Raw genomic sequence first — 21,791 nt, 5'->3', positions numbered from 1 at the left:
AATCACCTCGGGGCTCTAGACCAGGAGAGGATGGGGTCAGCAGACTGGGGCTAACATGCTGAAGAAATTACCACTAAACAACAGGACTAAAGTTCATCTTTTCCACATTGATGATGGAGTCAGCTGCCAACCATTCAATTTGGGAAACAAAGTTGCAAATTACATGTGCTGGACCCAGAAGACAAGACTTCAGGTGGTGTCCCAGGGGAAGTCCCAGGTCCTGGAGGAGCACAGTGGTGAAGGGGCTCTGCATTCTCCCACAGTGGAGTTTCCCTCCTTTGCCATCTGTGGGGGACTGTACCAGGGAGCTGTCCCACCTGACTGAGGCTGCAGATAACTGAGGAGGAAGGGGCAGGGGGCTGGGCAGGCAGCAGAGAGTCAGTCTCTGGGCATATGGACCATCACCTGAACTCTTGTCTTCTGATAAACACTTTTGAGGGAGAGAACTGAGGAGAAAATGACCTCACTCGTCCTTGCTCCTCTCTCATCTCCACTGCTCACTGTTAGACTCCCTACATCTTATCCTTCCTGTAGCCTGGTAACAGAGCCGCTGGGTCCAGCCCAGAGCACGGGAAGTGGGGTGGGGGGGTGGGGGGCGCAGGACGTTTCACTAGTGAAGGCGGCTGATGGAATGGCTACACTGCAGAGGGCCCCGAGACCCAGAGAGTCTCCTCAGTGGTGATGGTGACCATCATGAGTGTCCCTGCTCTGCAGGAGGCTCCCCGTGCTGGTACCGGGACCACACTGCCTGGGGCTGGGCATCTGGGCAGCCCCCGCCCGCAGACTCGGAGACCCTCGGCAGCAGCTGTGTGCACCGGAGGTATGGCCACGTGGGCGACGCCGGGGCTGGAGGCACCCCCCCAGCACGAGCAAGTACCGGGTGTGGGGCGCGGGTGTGGGGGAACACCAGGCTGGGGTCCCAAGGCCCGCACAGGGGCTGGGAGGCCACACAGATAGGTCTCCAGGGTCCCCCGCCAGCACCCGGTGTGGACTGGCTGGGGATGGAGGGAGTGATGACCTTCTGGAAAATGCTGTCTCTTCACCCCGCCCCACCCCACCCCAGGAGGCCGAGCTCCTCTCCATTTCCCTCTCTGCCTCTTTCCTTTTCTTCTCCCCTTCCTTCTCCCCTTCCCCTCTTTTCCTCTCTCCTCCTTCCCTCCATGTCTCCCCACCCACCCTGTCTCTTCCAGCATGAGCCTTCTGCTCAGCCCTATCCATCCATTCCCTGCCCTCCGTGCTGGCTGCACCCCTCTCTCCTCCTTGCTCCCTGGCGGAACCGGGTGAAGGCCGAGGCACTGGAGGAGGACAGCTGAGGAATGATGGATATACATCAGGCTCAGCTCTATGGTTCTCACTCTGGAGCAAGTGTCAGAGCCACTTGGAGGGCTGGTTAAAAAGTAGATGTAGATCAATTGCTGGGCTCTGCCCCCAGGATCTCCAAGCCTCACCTCTGGGGTAGGGCCTGACCATTTGCAATCTAACCAGTTCTCAGAGGGTGCTACTGCCTGAGCTTTGAGAATCACTGGGCTAGCACGTTCTTCCTCCTGCTGGTGGTGATTTCAAACCCAATCGTTCATTTATTTTTCATTCATAGGACAATTCTTAGGTCATGACCAGGTACTGGGAACTGGGGTAGGGAGTGGGGGAAGAATGCGATTAGAGGTGGGCCTTTCCTCTCGGAGCTCACATCCTGGAAGGAAAGTAAAACTAGGACACAAATAACTCATTGAGGGTAGGAAGAAATTACTGAACCAAAAACAGGTTCAAGTGAAGTTTTGTAGGATTTCTAAGAAGCAAGGGATTGCTCCTGGCAGGGGGGATGGGCAAGGCTGGTGGGGGGCATGGCATTTGAGCTGGGCCTCGGAGGATGGGTGAGATCTGACCTTGTGGCCATGAGGGGAATGGAAATTCTAAACGGAGGGAACAGCAGTACCAAATTGCTTGGAGGTGAAGAACATTGTTGGGGGATGGAGACCCTGGGGAAAGGGGAGAGGGAGCAGTACTCACTGTGACCCTGGTAGAAATCCAGGGTTCATGAAGGCTTGTAGTGAAAGATAAGGGAGAGAGCTAGGCTGCTGCAGGCCTCATGTCCCGCACTATGCATTTGGGAGTTCGTCTCCAAAATGGAGAAGCTCTAAGGAAACTCCATGGCTTCCTTGCTGGTTCCAAACCCGGATCATCCAGAGAGAGTTATGGATGAAGACCTCTGCACACCAGGAGGGCCAGAAGACTGGCAAGGGTCACTTTTGCTGCTGCTGTTTGCTCTCCCTTAAGGCTGACATCACTGTCTTGCCGTCGCCCTCAGGAGGCATGGTCCCTCTGTTAACTGGGAGGGACCCACAGCTTTCCCCTTAGCCCCAAAGGCAGAGCTGTGTGGTCCAGGAACCAGAAGCCAAGGTGTCACCTGAGAGTTATTTAGAAGTGAGAGTCTGAGTCCCCACCCCAGACGTACTGAATTAAAATCTGCATTTTAACCAGACCCCTGGGTGACTGCACATCAAAGTTTGAGAAGTGCTGGTTTAAACCAGACTTTACAAGAGCCGGGGAAAACAAAAGAAAAATAGATAGGGTTACTGAGCACCCAGTAAAAATTTACTAACCCCCCTATATATTATATCACCCTCTCACTCTGAACCTCACCCTGTTTTATTTTCCTTCATCGCCATTGCCACCTGAAGTAGTCTATTTGTATTTGTTTCTCTAAGAGCCTCCGACACCTCCCAAGGTCCAAGAGAGCAGGCACTTCATCTGCTTTACTAGCTACTAGGTTTCCAGCACTGAAAAAAGTCTGGCAAATGGCAGGATGTCAAGAAATATTCACTGAAAGAGTGAATGAGTGGACGAATGAGCAAACAACCCCATGACCTGGGACACGGTCTGCGCAGCTCCCAGCCAACCTCTCTGTGGCAGAGGCCCACCCCATTCCCCACCATCCACCTCCCCCCAGCTCAGCGGCACCCCTGGGGTCTGCTGAGTCAGCTAGCCTCGTGTGCTTTTGAGATGCCTCAAAGTTGGAGTGCAAGAGAGCAGAGAGTGTGGATTCATGTGTTCCCTCCTCTGCTTGACTGAGGTCTGCTTTGCAAGCTCTATCGTCCCCCGAGAAGACCCACCTCTGCCCCAAAACTGCTCTCTGCCTCACAGCCCTCCCCTCCCCTCTATGCACAGGAATTTTGTCCTCCTCCCATAACGTGAATTCCTTATCGCTGGACGCAGCGCTCCAAACCTAACACCCTTTCCTCTGGCTCACACGTGCCCTAGGAACATCAGTAGTTTGAGTTCACTGTTTTGCCTTTGCCACTCGTTTTAGCAAGATTCCTCTATCAGATGGATTGTCATGAGGGAAGAGTTGAAAGGGAAAGGTAGCAGCTGGGGTGAGAAAGGATGAGAACCGGCACCAGTGGGGGTTCAGTAGTGGCGGGGGGGGGGGTGGCCCAGCCCTGCCCTCCTGCAGATTCAGACATGGAAATAGTCATCAGTGACGGTGCAGTGTAGCAACAGTGTTCACGGGCCAAACCTGAAGGGCTTCCTGGAGGAAGTGGGTCCAGGGCAAACCACAGGGAGGCTGGCGGTGCAGAAAAAGCATTCAGGAGACAGAAGGTTCTGCTTAGTTGGAGCAGAGGGTGTGCAGGGGCAGTGGATGGAGGTGAGGCCAGAAAGAGACACGAGGCCTCATGAGGGACATTAACAAGGGTGGCCAGGGGGATGCTAATGTGATCAGTTGGCTTTTGATAAGATCACCTCACTGTTTGAAGAGGGGAAAGGCGAAGGCAAGGGCCCCGGGAGGAGGGGAGCACCCTGGTGCCTGGCTCCATCTCCATCTCTCCTGGCTCAGAGAGCCTTCCCCGCCCCCCATCTAGAGTCAGAACCCCTCCCCCACCGCCGGTTATGCTTTATCACATATTGTGTTTATTTTCTTCTAGGATTTACTCCATTAGGTAATTGTTTTATTTGTTTATTGTCCACCCTTTCTGTCGCACACAAGGCTCTATTCATGAGAACACAACCTCGTCTGTCTTATTCTCCACTGTATGCCAGCCCCACTCAGTGCCTGGCACACAGGAGGTGGTCAATAAATATTTGTTGAATGAATGAAAACATGGATGGTATAGAGGCCATAGAGGTGGAAAGAAGTGGTTTGCGAGGTCTTTAGAGGTAGCGTCAACGGGAGCGTGACAGGCTGGAGGCGGAGGGTTAGATCAACAATGGTGCCCCAGGTTTCTGCTTTGAGCGATTGGGTAGATGGGATGTGGGGCTATTGGGGGAGGTGGGGGGCACTGAAATGGGAGCAGTTCGGGTGAAATTAATGTATTCGGTTTGGGGCAGGTTGAGTTCGTGTGCCTGAGGGACATCCAGGTGGATTTGTGTAGGAGTCACTTCATTAGAAGAATCTAGAACTCAAAAGTGAGATTTGGCTTAAAAGGAGAAGAGAAGTCGATTGGAATGATGATGCAGGGATGGGAAGAAAAGGGCTTGGCAACTGACAGACAAGGAAAAGGGGCAAGGAGAGGGCCAAGTAAACATGACTGTTTGATTTCTTTTAAGTGACGTGTTCATGTAGAATATATTCAGTATAGACGAATATAAAAAAAGAAGTAAATATCCCAAGATCCAGCACCACCCACGGGTCATGGCTACGTTTTGGTAACTCTTCTGGATCGCTCTCTCTTCTGGATGTCCCTGTTCTTCATTCTATATAACTGCACATTGACACTGATAGGTTCATATGATACACAGCTGTTTTTGGAGCATGCATTTTTTCTTAACCGTACGTCATGGAAATATTTCTGCGTTGATAGATATGGCTCTGCACCATCATCCTAAAGAGCTACATGGATTTCCTTTGCAGAGAGATACCATAACTCATTAACTGATCCCTCACACACTGACACGTAGATTGTTGCCAGTTTTGCGATATTATAAATAAAATTACATGAACACCTGTGTCATCCTTCATTGTCTCTTCATTTCCTTAGAGAATACTCCTAGAACATTCTACACTAGAATAGACAAACACTTACAGTTTTGATATGGGTTGCCAAATTTCTCTCCAGAGAAACTGTCTTGATGTACACCCACACGTGACACGCGTGAGAGGGCTATATTCCCCCTTGTCATTCTTTTCGGTGAAAATTATACCTTGTTGTTATGGGAATTTTTTCTTTTTATTGCTAATTTTTATTAAAGTTTTGTACATCCCAAATTTAAAGACTCATACATAATTCTGTAAGACTTAAAACAAAAAAGCATTCTCACTTTCACTCACCTTTCCCCATTCCTGATTTCCACTCCCCAGAGGCAACAATTTTCAACCCTTCCACCCATTTTTTCTGGTATGTGTTCCACATTTTCAATAACACGATCACGCAGCATTTCTTGATATTTAGTCTCTGGTGTTATCTGATTGATTCCCTACCGTGGATGATGAGAACTATACTCTCTCCCACCAGCCTGTCCACACTGCTTTCCTTTCTTCCATCCTCTCTATTTAGTTACATCACACATTTTAGCTAAGCCTTCACTCACTGCCTACGTTAGCGACCCAAGTGAGTACTAGTCACTCCCAGCCGGGTCGCTACACTGCACTCTGTACTATTCTGCTTTCCCTTGAGTTTCATGTTCTGGTTTCCTGAGTTTTCTGTGTACCAGTCACCCATTCATCCCCAAACCCACTGCTGGAATTGTATGGATCTTCTCAACATGCCAGAACACACTGGCTGATCTCCCGACTTCATCTTTTTCTTGGAGATGCACTTGGTGAAACCCCCATGCCCGGTCCGGTCTAGGCTGGCCGCATCCCCAGTCTGAGGCCCAGACACCAGTCCTGGATGCCCCTCCACCGTCCTCCTGGGGCATCCCTTCACCTGGAGGGGACTCTCCTGGTGGCACTCCTCTTTCCTGGAAATCCGGTTTTTCTCTTTCTCACTTTACTCTGTTGTTTCAGTTGAGCGTCCTGAGACAGGACACATGGGAGATGAATGTTTTTGAAATGTTGCATGTCCATAAATACCTTCATTCTGCTTCCAGACTTGATTGGTAGTTTGTCTATAGAAGTAATTTTCCCTTGGAAGTTTGAACACTTCGTTCTGCTCTCTTTGTGACTTGTGGAGATGGTGTTCAGGGGTCAGTGCCATCCTGAGTTTTGATGCTTTACATTTGACCTGCGTTTTTTCTCTGGATAGGCTCTTCCTTCTGAGCCACAATTTTCAAATTTCCAACTGGTGTGACTTGACGTGGCTCTTTTTTCATTTATTATGCTGGGCACCTGGGAGTCCTTTCATTTGAAAACAGGTGTCTTTCAATCCTTGGGAATTTTCTTGTAGAAGTTCTCTTAAATTTCTTACTTTCAGCCATCTTGTTGTCTTGTTCTGGAACTACTCTATTTTGGATTTGAGATTTCCTGGCCAGATTCTCTAATTTTCATATATTTTCTTTCTTCTTTTCCATCTCCGTTGGTGGTTTTTGGTTATTCTTTCTGAGGGAGTTTCATAAATTATCTTCAACTTTTCCATGAGATTTTCAATTTCTGTTCTCAAATTTTTCATTTCTAAGAGCTTTTGTTTGTTTCCATTTTTAAAGCCTGGGGTCCTTGTCATCATTGCAGAACCCTTTCCTGACTCAAGGACTTGGTGATCTTTGGCCATCTGTTTATATTTAAGGGGAGACACTAAAACACTGTTCAGAAGCTTCCGTAAGCAGAGAGAACTTGTTGACGGGCAGGCTGAGCTGGAAGGGGACCTACCTGGGCCTTTTCACGGGAAGAATGATGACGGTCCATATCTGTAAGTCTTTTCTCTAGTCCTGGATGGTTTTACAAAGAGTCCTCTGGTCTTCCATGTGCTGTCTGGCAGCAAGCATCCCCCGCCAAGTGGCAGGCCCGCATCTGATAGGCCCAGGGCAAGAGTACAAATAAAGTCCCACATGCCACATGTCTAAAGATTATAAGCCAAGCTGCTCTGCCAGGCCTGCCTGCAGGGTCCACCCGGGACCTGTGCAGCCTGCTTGACCCAGAGCTTACAGGGGTCATGCCCTCCACACCCGCCCCGCTGCTTGCAAACCGGAGTGTATAAAGACCTGCTGGGGCTGGACATGCGTGTATCCATTTCCCGGAGCTGCCATAACAATAGGAATTTACTGGAGAGATAAATTGGGAGATTCGGATGACATCCAGACACTACTATATATAAAATAGATAACTAATAAGGACCTAGTGTATAGCACAGGGAACTCTACTCAGTACTCTGTAATGGCCTATATGGGAAAAGAATCTGAAAAAGAATAGATACATGTATATGTATGACTGAATCACCGTGCTGTACACCTGAAACTAACACAATATTGTAAATCAACTGTACTCTGATAAAAATTATTTTAAAAGTACAGAAAATAAAAGAAATATTGACAGAAAAGGGAAAAAAAAAAACATTAGAAATTTACTCTTTCACAGCTCTGGAGGCCAGAAGTCCAAAACCTGCGTATAGGCAGGGCCGTGATTGCTCCAAGGACTCTAGGGTGAATCCTTCTTCACCTCTTCCAGCCTCGGGGGACTCCAAGTGTCTTTGGCTTATAGCTGCTTATCTCCAGTCTCTGCCTCTGTCTTCACGTGGCCTCCTCCTGCATGTTTCTCCTCTGTGCTTATGTGTCTCTGGGTGTCAAATCTCCCTCTGACTTTCTCTTATACGGACACCAGCCGTTGGCTTTAAGGCCCACTGTAAATCCTGGATGATCCCATTCCAAGATCCTTAACTTGATCACATCTGCAAAGACTCTATTTCCAAATAAGATCAAGTCATGGGTACCAGAGGTTAAGAATTGGCCATATCTTTGGGGGGGCGGGGCGTGGAGGGACATAGTTCAACCCACAGCAGCACGGAAACCAGGGAGGAGCGCTGGTGCCATCAGACGCCCCAAGGACCCGGGGTAGGAAGGGCCCCCGCCGCACACCTTACCTCCTCACTTCTCAGACTTAGGATTTCCAGGCTGTTCCTAGCTCCTTCCAAACGACCCCACCGCAGTGGAGGGAGAGAGGCAGTGCGGTTACAAGGGGGACCCCATCTGCTTAGACACCAGCTTCGGATGGCCTGGGGGGGTGGGCAAATTAAAAACTCTATCTCTGATTTCCCAGGGCTGGGGCTGTTCTTTATTTCCGCCCTTCTCCCTCAACCCACCTGAGGGCCTCCACTCTACACCAGCCCTCTTCTGTCAATTTCTACTCAACCAGCGACAAAACTTTCAAAATATTTTCTTAAGAGTTAGAAAAGACAAAAAAAAAGTTTTTGTGTTTCCAGGTTAGAGATGCACAGGGCCTTGTAGAGCAAGGCAATGCCCGTGGGGCCTAATAGAGGACGGGACTGGGATCCCTCCTCCAGACACAGGCTTTCAGTGCCTCCGCCCTCCCTCCCAGCTCCTGGGCCTCTGAGCCCCATCCAATTGCCCTAGGGGTGGGGTGCAGGGGAGAAGGACACAAAGCCTCCCACCACTCTTAACCGAACCTTCTGTTTTCACCCAGCTGCACCCACACTTCCAGAAGTGCTAGGACCCCTCCACCCCTCAGCCTTCCCAAGGGTCTTCAGCACAATCAGTCTTCTTTCACAAAGGCTTTTCCAAAGGTTTTACTAGTGAGTTGAAACATCTTTTCATAAATGAGCCATTTGTACTTCCTCTTTTATGAAGTTCTTGTTCATGTGCCTTGCCTTTTGGAAATGTTTTGTCTCTTTTGGATTAAATTGCAAAAGCTCTTTTTCTATTCAAGTTATTCACTTCTTGCCTTCACATATGTTGTATATTCTCCAGTTTAATTTGTCTTTCAAATATCGGTGATTTTAACGTATTTGATTTTTATGTCCTCAAAATTCATCGATTTTTTTACTTTACAATTTCTGGGCTCCACGTCATACTTAGAAATGCCTTCTTCACTGCGTGAGTATTCAAATACTTACCCATATTTACTTCTAGCCCTTTTAAGATTTTCCTTTTTACATTTAAATATTTGATCCTTCTGAAGCCGGGTATGGATCCGGCTTTACATTTTTCCCAAATGACCAGCTAAGGGTCTCAGCACCCTTTATTGAACAATCCATTTCTTTCTCACTGATTTCTCACTGCTTATCATAGGGAGTTGGGTCTGTCCCTGGCCTCTGTGTTTCGTTCACTCATCTGTCTTCTTTTTCCTGGGCCAGTAATGCTTTCAATTAATTTCTGTGGCTGTATTATAGATTTCAGTGGCTGAGAAGCCAAGTCTTTACTCTTCTTCTGAATTTTCCTGGCTATCCTTATGCTTATCCTTCAGATAAGCATAAGTCTTAGTGTCATTTCAATTTCCAAAATAAATCCTCTTAGGATCCCAGATGGGCTTACATACCAGAAAAAAATTGTCCAAAAGTAGATTCCACCCTAGAAAAAAATATTGTGCTATAGGGAACTATTACTAGGAAAGAGATGTCCCTAAGTATATCATTATCATTTCCATCATCATCATCGTGTGCTTGTTCCCTAGGAAATAAGAATATTGTTTCAATATCACTTGATCTAAGGAAGTTCTTAACTATATCCAACATTTAGCAGAAATCTTTTCAGCTATAATTTCCACTCCCTAAGCTTTCCTGGTCTTCTGTAGAATAATTTATCATAGTTCTTTTAAAATGACTTGAGAAACAGACTAACAGATATAGAAAACAAACTAGTGGTTACCCAAGTGGAAAGGGAGGTGGGAGGGCAAATTAGGGGTGTGGGATTAAGAGATACAAACTACTATGTATAAAATAGATAAGCAACAAGGTTATCCTGTATAGCACAGAGAATTATAGCATTATCTTGTAATAACTTTTAATGGAGTATAATCTATAAAATACTGAATCACTCTGCTGTACACCTGAAACTAATATAATATGGTAAATCAACTATACTTCAATAAAAAAAGGCTTAGAATCTGATAGATAGCTACACATTTATGCCCGGGGCTATATTGCTTGTAAAAGTCAAAGGGAATTTATCTTCTCAACAAAACACCCAGTTCCCTGTTTTAAGGTTATCTGAACAAAAAGCACTGTGAACCCAAAGATCTTGAATAGCAAAAGGAAAAGGACCCAGGGGGTCTTTGGTTACAACTTTTACTGAGATAATTGGCCCTTGGACGAAGCACCTTCTTACAAAACTCTCATCTATTGCCTTATTTATACTCACAGTACTCCAGTGAAGTAGACAAGAGCAGCTTTTACGTCAATCTCCAGTCTCTAAGAAGGAAATGGAGACAAACACAGGTTGGTGACGTGCCCTGGGTCACCCAAAGCCCCAGTCAGTTCGATGTTTAGTGCTGGGTGGTGCTGGGTGGTGCTGGGTGGCTGCATGGCTCAGGGCTCCAAGCCCATCCAGTGTTTTCTCCCCCAAAGCAGATGTCAGACAAGTGGGCCCTATCAGACAAAAGGAGGGGACTCGGGTACCACTCTTCCCTGAGGGTTGCCACTAAGGTTTTGCTCCTGGAAAGCAGCCTTGAGCCCAGGTGCTGTGACCTCCAGTTGGATATCAGGGACCACCTGGTGGGACCACCAGTGGGCAGAGAGCCCGGGAGAAGCTGCCAGCATCCCCTGCTGCCTCACCCAGTTCCTCTCCTGGCATCATCCAGCCAGCCCTCGCATTGTGCAGATACTGCCCAAGCCTCTGCTTAGCTGTATCACCTGGAGCTTTCATCTCTCTTACAAGGGAACCTCTGCAGCCTCTGACCAAGGCATAGGTGTTTTACGGAACCTGTTGACCTCAAGTCAGAGAAAGCCTAGCCTGAAATAAGAATGGCGCTGTTTCTTTCCATCTGTCAGAATTGTTTATTCCATTTGAAGAAAACAAAGGGAAAAAAGCTGGTTAATGTCCGATTTGTGTAACAGATGCTTTATTTGCCTTCTCTTCTTTGCCATCATTAGGGATTTTTAGCTTTTGATGCTACTGGACTAGAGATTAAGCAGCCTGTGTTCTCCATGAAGGTTATACGATGATGTCTTTTCGAAGATTGGCCTTAAAGGCTTCAAATGACCCAAGGTAGTGGATTAGCAGTGACCAGCGGAAGGCAGGCAGCATGTGGGAACACTCTGTGGGTCAGCCTAAAGCACTTCCTGGGGACGGTCTCTATGCTCTCCCGCTCAGTGTGCAAGGGCAAGGCCACATTACCGCCCTTCCCTGGGGTCAGGGTTTAAATTAAATTAACAGGAGGACACAAAAATGCTGCGAACAAGTAGCTGGTCAGCTCTGACTCTAAAACCTTGAACTTGGAGATGATATTTACTCATTGGCATCATTTAAGACACCAGCAAAACAGATGTTTTTCAGAGGTTCTCCAATTCACAGATCATATACCAGAAGCCAGGGTAACATTGCCCATTAGGAGGCCACTCCCTACAACCTTGACTGAATTGCCAGACAAAACCACAGGAATGGGGCCTCATCTGGTTCTCTGACCTTAGACAGAAGAATCAAGTATTTATTAATAGTGACCTGATTACTGTTTTGTTTAGGGTGTGTATGTGTATGTGTGTTTTTGTTCCATAAGCAAATATTTTATTAACACTTTCATCCTAAATTATTCCAGTACTAAGAAACATCACTCTTTTTCATGGTTTGGGTTTCTCATGTAATGTTGTAAAATGCAAGCTAAGAAAACAAGAAAAATTTGAGAAGAAAAACAAGAAAACAAGAAAAATTTTTCTGTTTTTCAGATCTCTCAGACAAAGCTTTCTGCAGATGATGAGTGGAAGTAAGTGATTTGTATTTTTTTATAGCTGGTATACTAAAAATTAGGCTTCCCTCTTAACAGTTTGAGAAATTAAATGAAGCCATCATTTTATTTATAAATTTCCCAGGATAGAAGATGGGTTAGCATGGCCATGTGTGCACAGTGATTGTATAGACCAAAGCCACAGGGATTTCATCTGTTTTCTGCAGTAGGCTCCATGCAGTCCCACAAATGCGTATGTCCCTCAATACATGTCCTTGTATGTCCTTGTCCTCTGAGGCACAAGACACATCTGGTTTTCTTTATAGGCTGTTTCCCCTGTGCTGTGGCACCTACTGTGGGACCATTGGACCCCTATGGGCACCAAATGAAATAAAAGTGAAATGTTCCTCCTTTTTTGCTTTATGGTTGTCAATTATGAATGTATTCCTAATCAAAGTAGAAATGTTTATTACATTTGTACACTACTTTATACTTTCCAAAGTACTTCCACATAGGTTAACCATCTGAGATGCATTTTACTGTATATGCACAAAATAGATTAATGTCATAAAGTATATTTTGTTTGATATCTATGCAAGCCCTCTTTTAGACTGATGATAAATTCACTCTTCTATCTACATGGCCTAAGTTGAAGTCCACTCATTACAGAAAATATTAAATAGTTATTTGGTATTTGGGGCTGTAAAAACTATAACTAAGTGCTTGTACCCTTTTATTTTTTTTGCACTTCCCATTTCTTCAGAAGAGTGAATATATTTTTAAAAGAGCTTCTAGAAATCATTCTCGGCTCCTAAGCTAAGCTTCCAACACAGAAACTAATAGCCATGTAATTTTATGCAGGTTGCTTACCTGATGTGGATTTCAGCTTCTTCCTTTGATAAATGAAGGGGTCTCAGTACATCTATGGTACCTCCCAGCACTAACATTCTCAGATTCCATCTCAGGAAAGTTGAACTCAAGCAGGAATATTTATGAGGGTCTGTGGGCTCATTTCTGTGCATTCTCCAGCAGGGGGCACCCCTGGGATTTGGATGGGGCTCTTACTGAGGCAGCTCTGTAGAATTGCTGGTAAAGACAAAGACTCAACCCAGGTACCCAACAAGTGCCTTTAAAAGGTCCCAGAATGTTACCCTGGAGTGCTTTTTGATCAGTGCTCTAACTAAATATATATTGTGACCAGTCATAAGTGGACACTAAGAGATTTTGTGACTGATGGTTCCCCACTTGGGGTGAAAGATAATGCTAACCAGTATTTATAAAATAATTGATTGGCAAGATTCATACTTTTCCCCCTTTTCCCTAATCTTGATCTCGGACTGCTCTCTCCTCTAGGCCAGTGAATCCCAATCTTGGCTGCACCTTAAAATCACACAGGGAACTTTAAAAATTACTGATGCCTGGATCCCATTCTGGAAATCTCTATCAGTTTGCTCAGGCTGCCATAGCAAAGCACCACAGACTGAGTGCTATAACAACAGAAATCTATTTTCTCACAGACTGGAGGCTAGAAGTCTAAGATCCAGAGGTCGGCAGGCTTTGATTTCTTCTAAAGCCTCCCTCCTTGGCTTGCAGGTGGCCACCTTCTCCTTGTGTCTTCCCTGTGGGAGTCTGTGTCCTCACGTATAAGGACACCAGTCATGTTGGATTAGGACCCGTCCTAACAACCTCATTTACTTTAATTGCCTCCTTAAAGACCCCCTCTCCAAACACAGTCACATTCCGAGGTCCTAGGGGTTAGGACTTCAACATATGAATTTTGAGGGGACCCAGTTCAGCCCAGAACACCCAGCAATGCTCACTTCATTGATCTGGGGTCCAGCCTGGGCACTGTGATTTTTAAAAGCTCCCCAGTGATTTCCAACTCACAGACCAGGTCAAGAGCCTCTGCTCTAGACTCCCTTAGAGACCACTTCTGCTGTAGGAAGTTAAACCAGATGACATAATATTTTAGTGGTTTTCTCTACCATTGTATAAAATTAAAGAGTCCAACTAAACACTGAAGCATTTAGCCATCCTCTGAATGTTTGCACCTAAGATAATAATTAGGCCTCTTCTTTCTCCTTATAATGAAAATGATTTATACAACCCAGGAGTTTTCTGTAGCCCCGCGGATAATATTCTCTTCACAGGCACCATCTGCAGGATATCCTTGTACTTGAGAATGTTAGCAATTACTTGAAATTACCAATATTTGACTGTTCTTTTTTTTACTTTCAAAAATGGCAATTTCATATGATTCAACCTAATAGCAATTATTATTCTTCATATAGGTACAAATAAAATATATATGTGCTTTACAGTTTTAGACCAATCCTGTGAGGTACAGAGGGATCATCATTTGAGATTTGCAAATGAGGAAACTGAGGCTCAAATAGAATAAGTGACTTTCCCAAGGTGATCAACGTGGCAGATCAGGGGCTAGAATCCAGGTCTTCCCAGGGCCCATCAGTGAGCTTTTGGCCCCATCACTTTCCTTGAAAGGACAAGACTGAGGCCAAAAGCACACGGGAAAGCTAAGGGCTGAGAGGAATTGGTTTTGCTGACAAACTCAGGCTCCTCCTTTCAGCTGTCCCTTCCCCAAGCCCAGGGGAAAGGGAAGAACCAAGAAGGACTTTGGAAAACTTTGTAATCAAAGCTTCAAAAACCCTACATTTGAAATTCCCAGTTGCTTCTTATGAATCCCACCTATTTTTCTTGTTCTGCTAAATGTGCAAGAGTTGAGGGCTTTTTCAGCTGACCTCCTTTGCTGGTTCCAGCCTGCGGCAGGAGAGGATGTACAGGATGCACGGCCATGAGTCCGTGCATGTGGAGATGGTCTTGATCTTCCTCTGTGCCCTGGTCATTGCCCAGATAGTGCTGGTGCAGTGGAGACAGAAGCATGGTCATTCCGACAACGTGAGTCACCCCGGGGGCCGCTGGAAACCTGCTCCTCTTCCCACCACATCCCTCCTTTGTCACCACTTTGAAGGAAATGGTTTGGTTTCAGTTGGTGGCTCTCAACCCAGTACAGTTTTGCTCTCGGAAGCAACATCTGGAAACATTTGTGATGGTCACGTCTTAGCGGGAGGGGAGGGGGGATAGGAGCTGCTACTGGAATGTAGTGGGTAGAGGCCAGGGATGCCGCTGAAAATGCACAGGACAGCTCCTCATGACAAAAATGTCAATAGTGCCAAGATTGAGAAACCCTGGTTTAAGTAACCCAATTTTCCTTTTGGGCATGAACTACTTCTGCCAGTGGCCCAGGACAGGAGGATTAGGAATGGCAGAAACAAAAGACTGAGTCTGTCTAACTTTGTTTCATTAGCAATAAACTGTCTTGGCATTGATGGTTTCCATATCCAAGGAAGTGTGATAAGGCAGACACTGCGCTGACCTTGGCCACACAGAGCGGGATCCCGTTGTCACAGACCAATCCCACCCAAGCACGCCCACTGAAGCCTTCCCATCTCATAGCCTCAGAGTCATACCCTGGGCTTGTTGGACCCGAGACCAGGCTACTGCAATGTGGAGAGCAGTGGTGCTCACATCTCAGGGCACATCAGAATCACCTGGCGGGCTCCTTCAGTCAGATTCCCAGGTCCCACCCCCAGAGTTTTTGATTCAATAGGGGCCAAATAATGTGCACATGAACAAGTTCCCAAGTGATACTGATGTTACTGGTCCTGGGACCGCATGCTGAGAACCAATGGTTTAGACCTGAGTATGGCCTGAGTGGAGAAACGTTGCAGAGGAGAAAGGTCCTCAATTAACACTCTCCATGGTTCGGGTCTTGGACTGGTCGTTGTATAAGAAGACTTGCCTGTGACATATGAAGGGCTGGCTTAGACCAGTATTTTATTTTCTTTTTACCCATCATAAATATTACTTCCTACATAGCATGGGATCTAAAGGAATTCTTTTGAGTTCCCTATAATATGTAAATTTAGGTAATTTTGAACATTTATTTAGAAAGGGGAATCTTGGGGGGAGGGGTTTGTTTGTTCTTTAAGCAAATGCATCCATGTGCTGCCATGTCACCATTGCCTTGTCAATTAAAATGAACACCCTCTATATTCCACTTGGACAAATTTTCTTCACTGCGTCCATCAATGTGGAGTTCACACACTGGCTATACCACAGATACACCTGCCCATGAGTCAGAGGTCCCTTGAAGGGCTTGTTGCCATTGGAGGTTCTGACCCTTGGTGGCTCAGGCTACAACTGTTGATTAGCTGGAGTGGTCTGCCCAAGTTGTTTCCTGTTGCTCACTACACAGCTGTACTGCCTAGAATGCCTCTCCAGGGACGTTGCTTTTGACTGTTCTCCACTCCCCCCACCCCAAAACTAGACCCTGTTAGTCACCCCACTTCTCCCTGAGGTTCCTGTTCCTGTGTCCTTCTGTCACACATCTGTGCTATTTTATGGCTACCCAGAGGGCCACTGTGGTCCTAAGGATACCTTGGAGGTAACCAGGTGACTGTGATCGTGGCATCTCTTAAGATGACCCAGTCTGACACTTTGACAAAGCCAGGAGTCTAAAGATGCCCTCGGGGTCAAGGACAGATTTGGGTCTCATTGGAGCTGTGGAGCCATTGGAACTGTTCTGGGTTGGCTCATAGATACAACTGAAAATACAGTGGAGTATATTCTACTTCTTTGCCCATCTGTCCATCTATTACTGTATTGCCCCAAAGGAACAGGTGGTGTAGCCCCCTTCCCCTTCATGTCTCTGATGACAATCTTTAGCTCAAGGTGAGATCCAGCACGTGAGTCTGAGCTTTCCCCATGCTGCGGCTTTGACTTTGCCCCATGCTGTACATCCTACTTGTAGGTTCACTACAAGAGCCAACATCAGAACTCAGCCATTTCAGGAACTCTTGGTGACATCTGCAAACACTGGGCCTGGAAATGGTTCCCAGAGCACAAGTAGCTGATTCCAGCACTGGTTTCCAGCTTTTTTATTGTGCTCTGCATGAACAGGATCCAAAAACCTGAACTTAATACACTGCTCAGTTTAATATCTTTGGGATGGAATTTGCTGAACATGTTTCCACAAAAGCTGACCTAAATAGCCTTATCATCCAAACATAACCTAACTTTTAACTTGTTTCTCTTCTCATTTAAGATTGTGTAGGACCTGCTAGAGCTTTGAACATGTTCATGAGGTTCCTGGCTCTTTTCTTTTTCTTTTTTAAAATTTTTACATCTTTTTTTAACATCTTTATTGGATATAAATGCTTTACAATGTTGTGTTAGTTTCTGCTGTATAGCAAAGTGAATCAGCTATATGTATACATATATCCCCATATCCCCTCCCTCTTGTGTCTCCCTCCCACCCTCCCTATTCCACCCCTCTAGGTGGTCACAAAGCACTGAGCTGATCTCCCTGTGCTATGCAGCTGCTTCCCACTAGCTATCTATTTTACATTTGGTAGTGTATATAGGTCCATGCCACTCTCTCACTCTGTCCCAGCTTACCCTTCCCCCTCCCTATGTCCTCAAGTCCATTCTCTATGTCTATATCTTTATTCCTGTCCTGCCCCTAGTTTCTTCAGTACCTTTTCTTTTTTTTTTTTAGATTCCATATATATCTGTTAGCATACAATATTTCTTTTTCTCTTTCTGACTTACTTCACTCTGTATGACAGACCCTAGGTCCATCCACCTCACTACAAATAACTCAGTTTCGTTTCTTTTTATGGCTGAGTAATACTCCATTGTATATATGTGCCACATCTTCTTTATCCATTCATCTGTTGATGGACACTTTGGTTGCTTCCATGTCCTGGCTATTGTAAGTAGTACTGCAATGAACATTGTGGTACATGACTCTTTTTGAATTATGGTTTTCTCAGGGTATATGCCCAGTAGTGGGATTGCTGTGTCGTATGGTAGTTCTATTTTCAGTTTTCTAAGGAACCTCCATACTGTTCTCCACAGTGGCTGTATCAATTTACATTCCTACCAACAGTGCAAGAGGGTTCCCTTTTCTCCACACCCTCTCCAGCATTTACTCTTTGCAGATTTTTTGTTGATGGCCATTCTGACCGTTGAGAGCTGATACTTCATTGTAGTTTCATTTGCATTTCTCTAATGACTAGTGATGTTGAGCATCGTTTCATGTGTTTGTTGGCAACCTGTATATCTTCTTTGGAGAAATGTCCATTTAGGTCTTCTGCCCATTTTTGGATTGGGTTGTTTGTTTTTTTGATATTGAGCTACATGAGCTGCTTGTATATTTTGGAGATGAATCCTTTGTCAGTTGCTTCATTTGCAAATATTTTCTCCTATTCTGAGGGTTGTCTTTTCGTCTTGTTTATGGTTTCCTTTGCTATGCAAAAGCTTTTAAGTTACATTAGGTCCCATTTGTTTATTTTTGTTTTTATTTCCATTTCTCTAGGAGGTGGGTCAAAAGGATCTTGCTGTGATTTATATTATAGAGTGTTCTGCCTATGTTTTCCTCTACTAGTTTTATAGTGTCTGGTCTTACATTTAGATCTTTAATCCATTTTGAGTTTATTTTTCTGTATGGTGTTAGGGAGTGTTCTAAATTCATTCTTTCACATGTAGCTGTCCAGTTTTCCCAACACCACTTATTGAAGAGGCTGCCTTTTCTCCATTGTATATTCTGGCCTCCTTTATCAATGATAAGGTGACCATATGTGCATGGGTTTATCTCTGGGCTTTCTATCCTGTTCCATTGATCTATATTTCTGTTTTTGTGCCAGTACCATACTGTCTTGATTACTGTAACTTTGTAGTGTAGTCTGAAGTCAGGGAGCCTGATTCCTCCAGCTCCATTTTTCTTTCTCAAGATTGCTTTGGCTCTTCAGGGTCTTTTGTATTTCCATACAAATTGTCATATTTTTGTTCTAGTTCTGTGGAAAATGCCATTAGTAGTTTGAAAGGGATTGCACTGAATCTGTAGATTGCTTTGGGTAGTATAGTCATTTTCACAATGTTGATTCTTCCAATCCAAGAACATGGACTATCTCTCCATCTGGTTGTATCATCTTTAATTTCTTTCATCAGTGTCTTACAGTTTTCTGCAGACAGGTCTTTTGTCTCCGTAGGTAGGTTTATTCCTAGGTATTTTATACTTTTGGTGCAGTGGTAAATGGGAGTGTTTCCTTAAATTCTCTTTCAGATTTCTTATCATTAGTATATAAGAATGCAAGAGATTTCTGTGCATTAATTTTGTAAACTGCTACTTTACCAAATTCATTGTTTAGCGTTAGTAGTTTTCTGGTAGCATCTTTAAGATTCTCTATGTATAGTATTATGTCATCTGCAAACAGTGACAGTTTTACTTCTTTTCCAATTTGGATTCCTTTTATTTCTTTTTCTTTTCTGACTGCTCTGGCTAAAACTTCCAAAACTATGTTGAATAATAGTGGTGAGAGTGGGCAACATTGTCTTGTTCCTGATCTCAGTGGAAATGGTTTCAGTTTTTCACCATTGAGAATGATGTTGGCTGTGAGTTTGTCATATATGGCCTTTATTAGGTTGAGGTAAGTTCCCTCTATGCCTACTTTCTGCAGGGTTTTTTATCATAAATCGTTGTTGAATTTTCTCAAAAGCTATTTCTGCATCTATTGAGATGATCATATGGTTTTTAGCCTTCAGTTTGTTAATTTGGTGTATCACATTGATTGATTTGCCTATACTAAAGAATCCTTGCATTCCTGAGATAAACCCCACTTGATCATGGTGTATGATCCTTTTAATGTGCTGTTGGATTCTGTTTGCTAGTATTTTGTTGAGGATTTTTGCACCTATATTCATCAGTGACATTGGCCTGTAATTTTCTTTTTTTGTGACATCTTTTTCTGGTTTTGGTATCAGGGTGATGGTGGCCTCGTAGAATGAGTTTGGGAGTGTTCCTCTCTCTGCCATATTTTGGAAGAGTTTGAGAAGGATAGGTGTTACCTGTTCTCTAAATGTTTGGTAGAATTCACCTGTGAAGCCATCAGGTCCTGGACTTTTGCTTGTTGGAAGATTTTTAATCACAGTTTCAACGTCAGTGCTTGTGATTGGTCTGTTTATAGTTTCTATTTCTTCCTTGTTCAGTCTCAGAAGGTTGTGCATTTCTAAGAATTTGTCCATTTCTTCCAGGTTGTCCATTTTATTGGTATATAGTTGCTTTTAGTAATCTCTCATGATCCTCTGTATTTCTGCAGTGTCAGTTGTTACTCCTCCTTTTTCATTTCTAATTCTACTGATTTGAGTCTTTTCCCTTTTTTTCTTGATGAGTCTGGCTAATGGTTTATGATTTTTTTTTTATCTACTCAAAGAACCAGCTTTTAGTTTTATTGATATTTGCTATTGTTTAATTTCTTTTTCCTTTATTTTTTTTTTTTTTTTTTTTTTTTTTTTTTTTTTTTTTTTGCGGTACGCAGGCCCCTCACTGCCGTGGCCTCTCCCGTTGCAGAGCACAGGCTCTGGACGCACAGGCTCAGCAGCCATGGCCCATGGGCCCAGCTGCTCCACGGCATGTGGGATCTTCCCGGACCGGGGCACGAACCCGTGTCCCCTACATCGGCAGACGGACACTCAACCACTGCACCACCAGGTAAGCCCCTCTTTGTCCTTTATTTCTGATCTGATTTTTATGATTTCTTTCCTTCTGCTAATTTTGGGGGTTTTTTGTTCTTCTTTCTCTGATTGCTTTAGGTGTAATGTTAGGTTGTTTATTTGATATTTTTCTTGTTTCTTGAGGTAGGATTGTATTGCTATAAACTTACCTCTTAGAACTGCTTTTGCTGCATCCCATAGGTTTTGGGTCATCATGTTTTCATTGTCATTTATTTCTAGGTATATTTTTGTTTCCCTTTGATTTCTTCAGTGATCTCTTGGCTAATTAGTAGTGTATTGTTCAGCCTCCATATGTTTGTATTTTTTACAGTTTTTTTCCTGTGATTGATATCTAGTCTCACGGCGCTGTAGTCAGAAAAGATATTTGATATGATTTCAATTTTCTTAAATTTACCAACACTTGATTTGTGACCCAAGATATGATCTATCATGGAGAATGTCCCATGAGCACTTGAGAAGAAACTGTATTCTGCTGTTTTTGGATGGAATGTCCTATAAATATCAATTAAGTCCATCTTGTTTAATGTGTCATTTAAAGCTTGTGTTTCCTTATTTATTTTCATTGTGGATGATCAGTCCATTGGTGAAAGTGGGACATTAAAGTCCCCTACTATGATTGTGTCACTGTCGATTTTCTCTTTTATGGCTGTTAGTATTTGCCTTGTGTATTGAGGTGCTCCTATGTTGGGTGCATAAATATTTACCATTGTTATATCTTCTTCTTGGATTGATCCCTTGATCATTATGTAGTGTCCTTCTTTGTCTCTTATAATAGTCTTTATTTTAAAGTCTATTTTGCCTGATATGAGAATTGCTACTCCAGCTTTCTTCTGCTTTCCATTTGCATGGAATAACATTTTCCATCCCCTCACTTTCAGTCTGTATGTGTCCTTAGGTCTGAAGTGGGTCTCTTATAGACAGCATATATATGGGTCCTGTTTTTGTATCTATTCAGCAAGCCTGTGTCTTTTGGTTGGAGCATTTAATCCACTTACATTTAAGGTGATTATGACATTTATGTTCCTATTACCATATTCTTAATTGTTTTGGGTTTGTTACTGTAGGTCTTTTCCCTCTCTTGTGTTTCCTGCCTAGAGAAATTCCTTTAGCATTTGTTGTAAAGCTGTTTTGGTGATGATGAATTCTCTTAGCTTTGGCTTGTCTGTAAATGTTTTAATTTCTCTGTCAAATCTGAATAACAACCTTTCTGGGTAATCTTGGTTGTAGTTTCTTGCCTTTCATCATTTAAAATATGTCCTGCCACTCCCTTATACCTTGCAGTTTCTGCTGAAAGATCAGCTGTTAACCTTATGGAGATTCCCTTGTGTGTTATTTGTTGCTTTTCCCTTGCTGCTTTTAATATTTTTTCTTTGTATTTAATTTTTGATAGTTTGATTAATATGTGTCTTGGCATGTTTCTCCTTAGATTTATCCTGTATGGGACTCTCTGTGCTTCCTGGACTTGACTATTTCCTCTCCCATGTCAGGGAAGTTTTCA

At 44.2% G+C, this 21,791-nt stretch overlaps 1 protein-coding gene across 1 annotated transcript in view; it reads left to right on the top strand.

Annotated features, from left to right (window-relative positions):
• The first annotated feature begins 681 nt into the window (after nucleotides 1–681).
• The window catches only part of RNF175 (ring finger protein 175), a 76,906-nt gene continuing 55,796 nt past the window's right edge, over nucleotides 682–21,791 (top strand). The window contains 3 exon segments of the mRNA XM_060011913.1: nucleotides 682–873; nucleotides 11,700–11,737; nucleotides 14,476–14,614. Coding sequence (XP_059867896.1) covers nucleotides 682–873; nucleotides 11,700–11,737; nucleotides 14,476–14,614 — 369 coding nt within the window.

The sequence above is a fragment of the Delphinus delphis genome, chromosome 5 (genome assembly GCF_949987515.2).
Source record: "Delphinus delphis chromosome 5, mDelDel1.2, whole genome shotgun sequence".
NCBI lineage: Eukaryota > Metazoa > Chordata > Mammalia > Artiodactyla > Delphinidae > Delphinus > Delphinus delphis.
The sequence above is the reverse complement of the archived record's forward strand: the minus strand, read 5'-3'. Positions and strand labels throughout refer to the sequence as shown.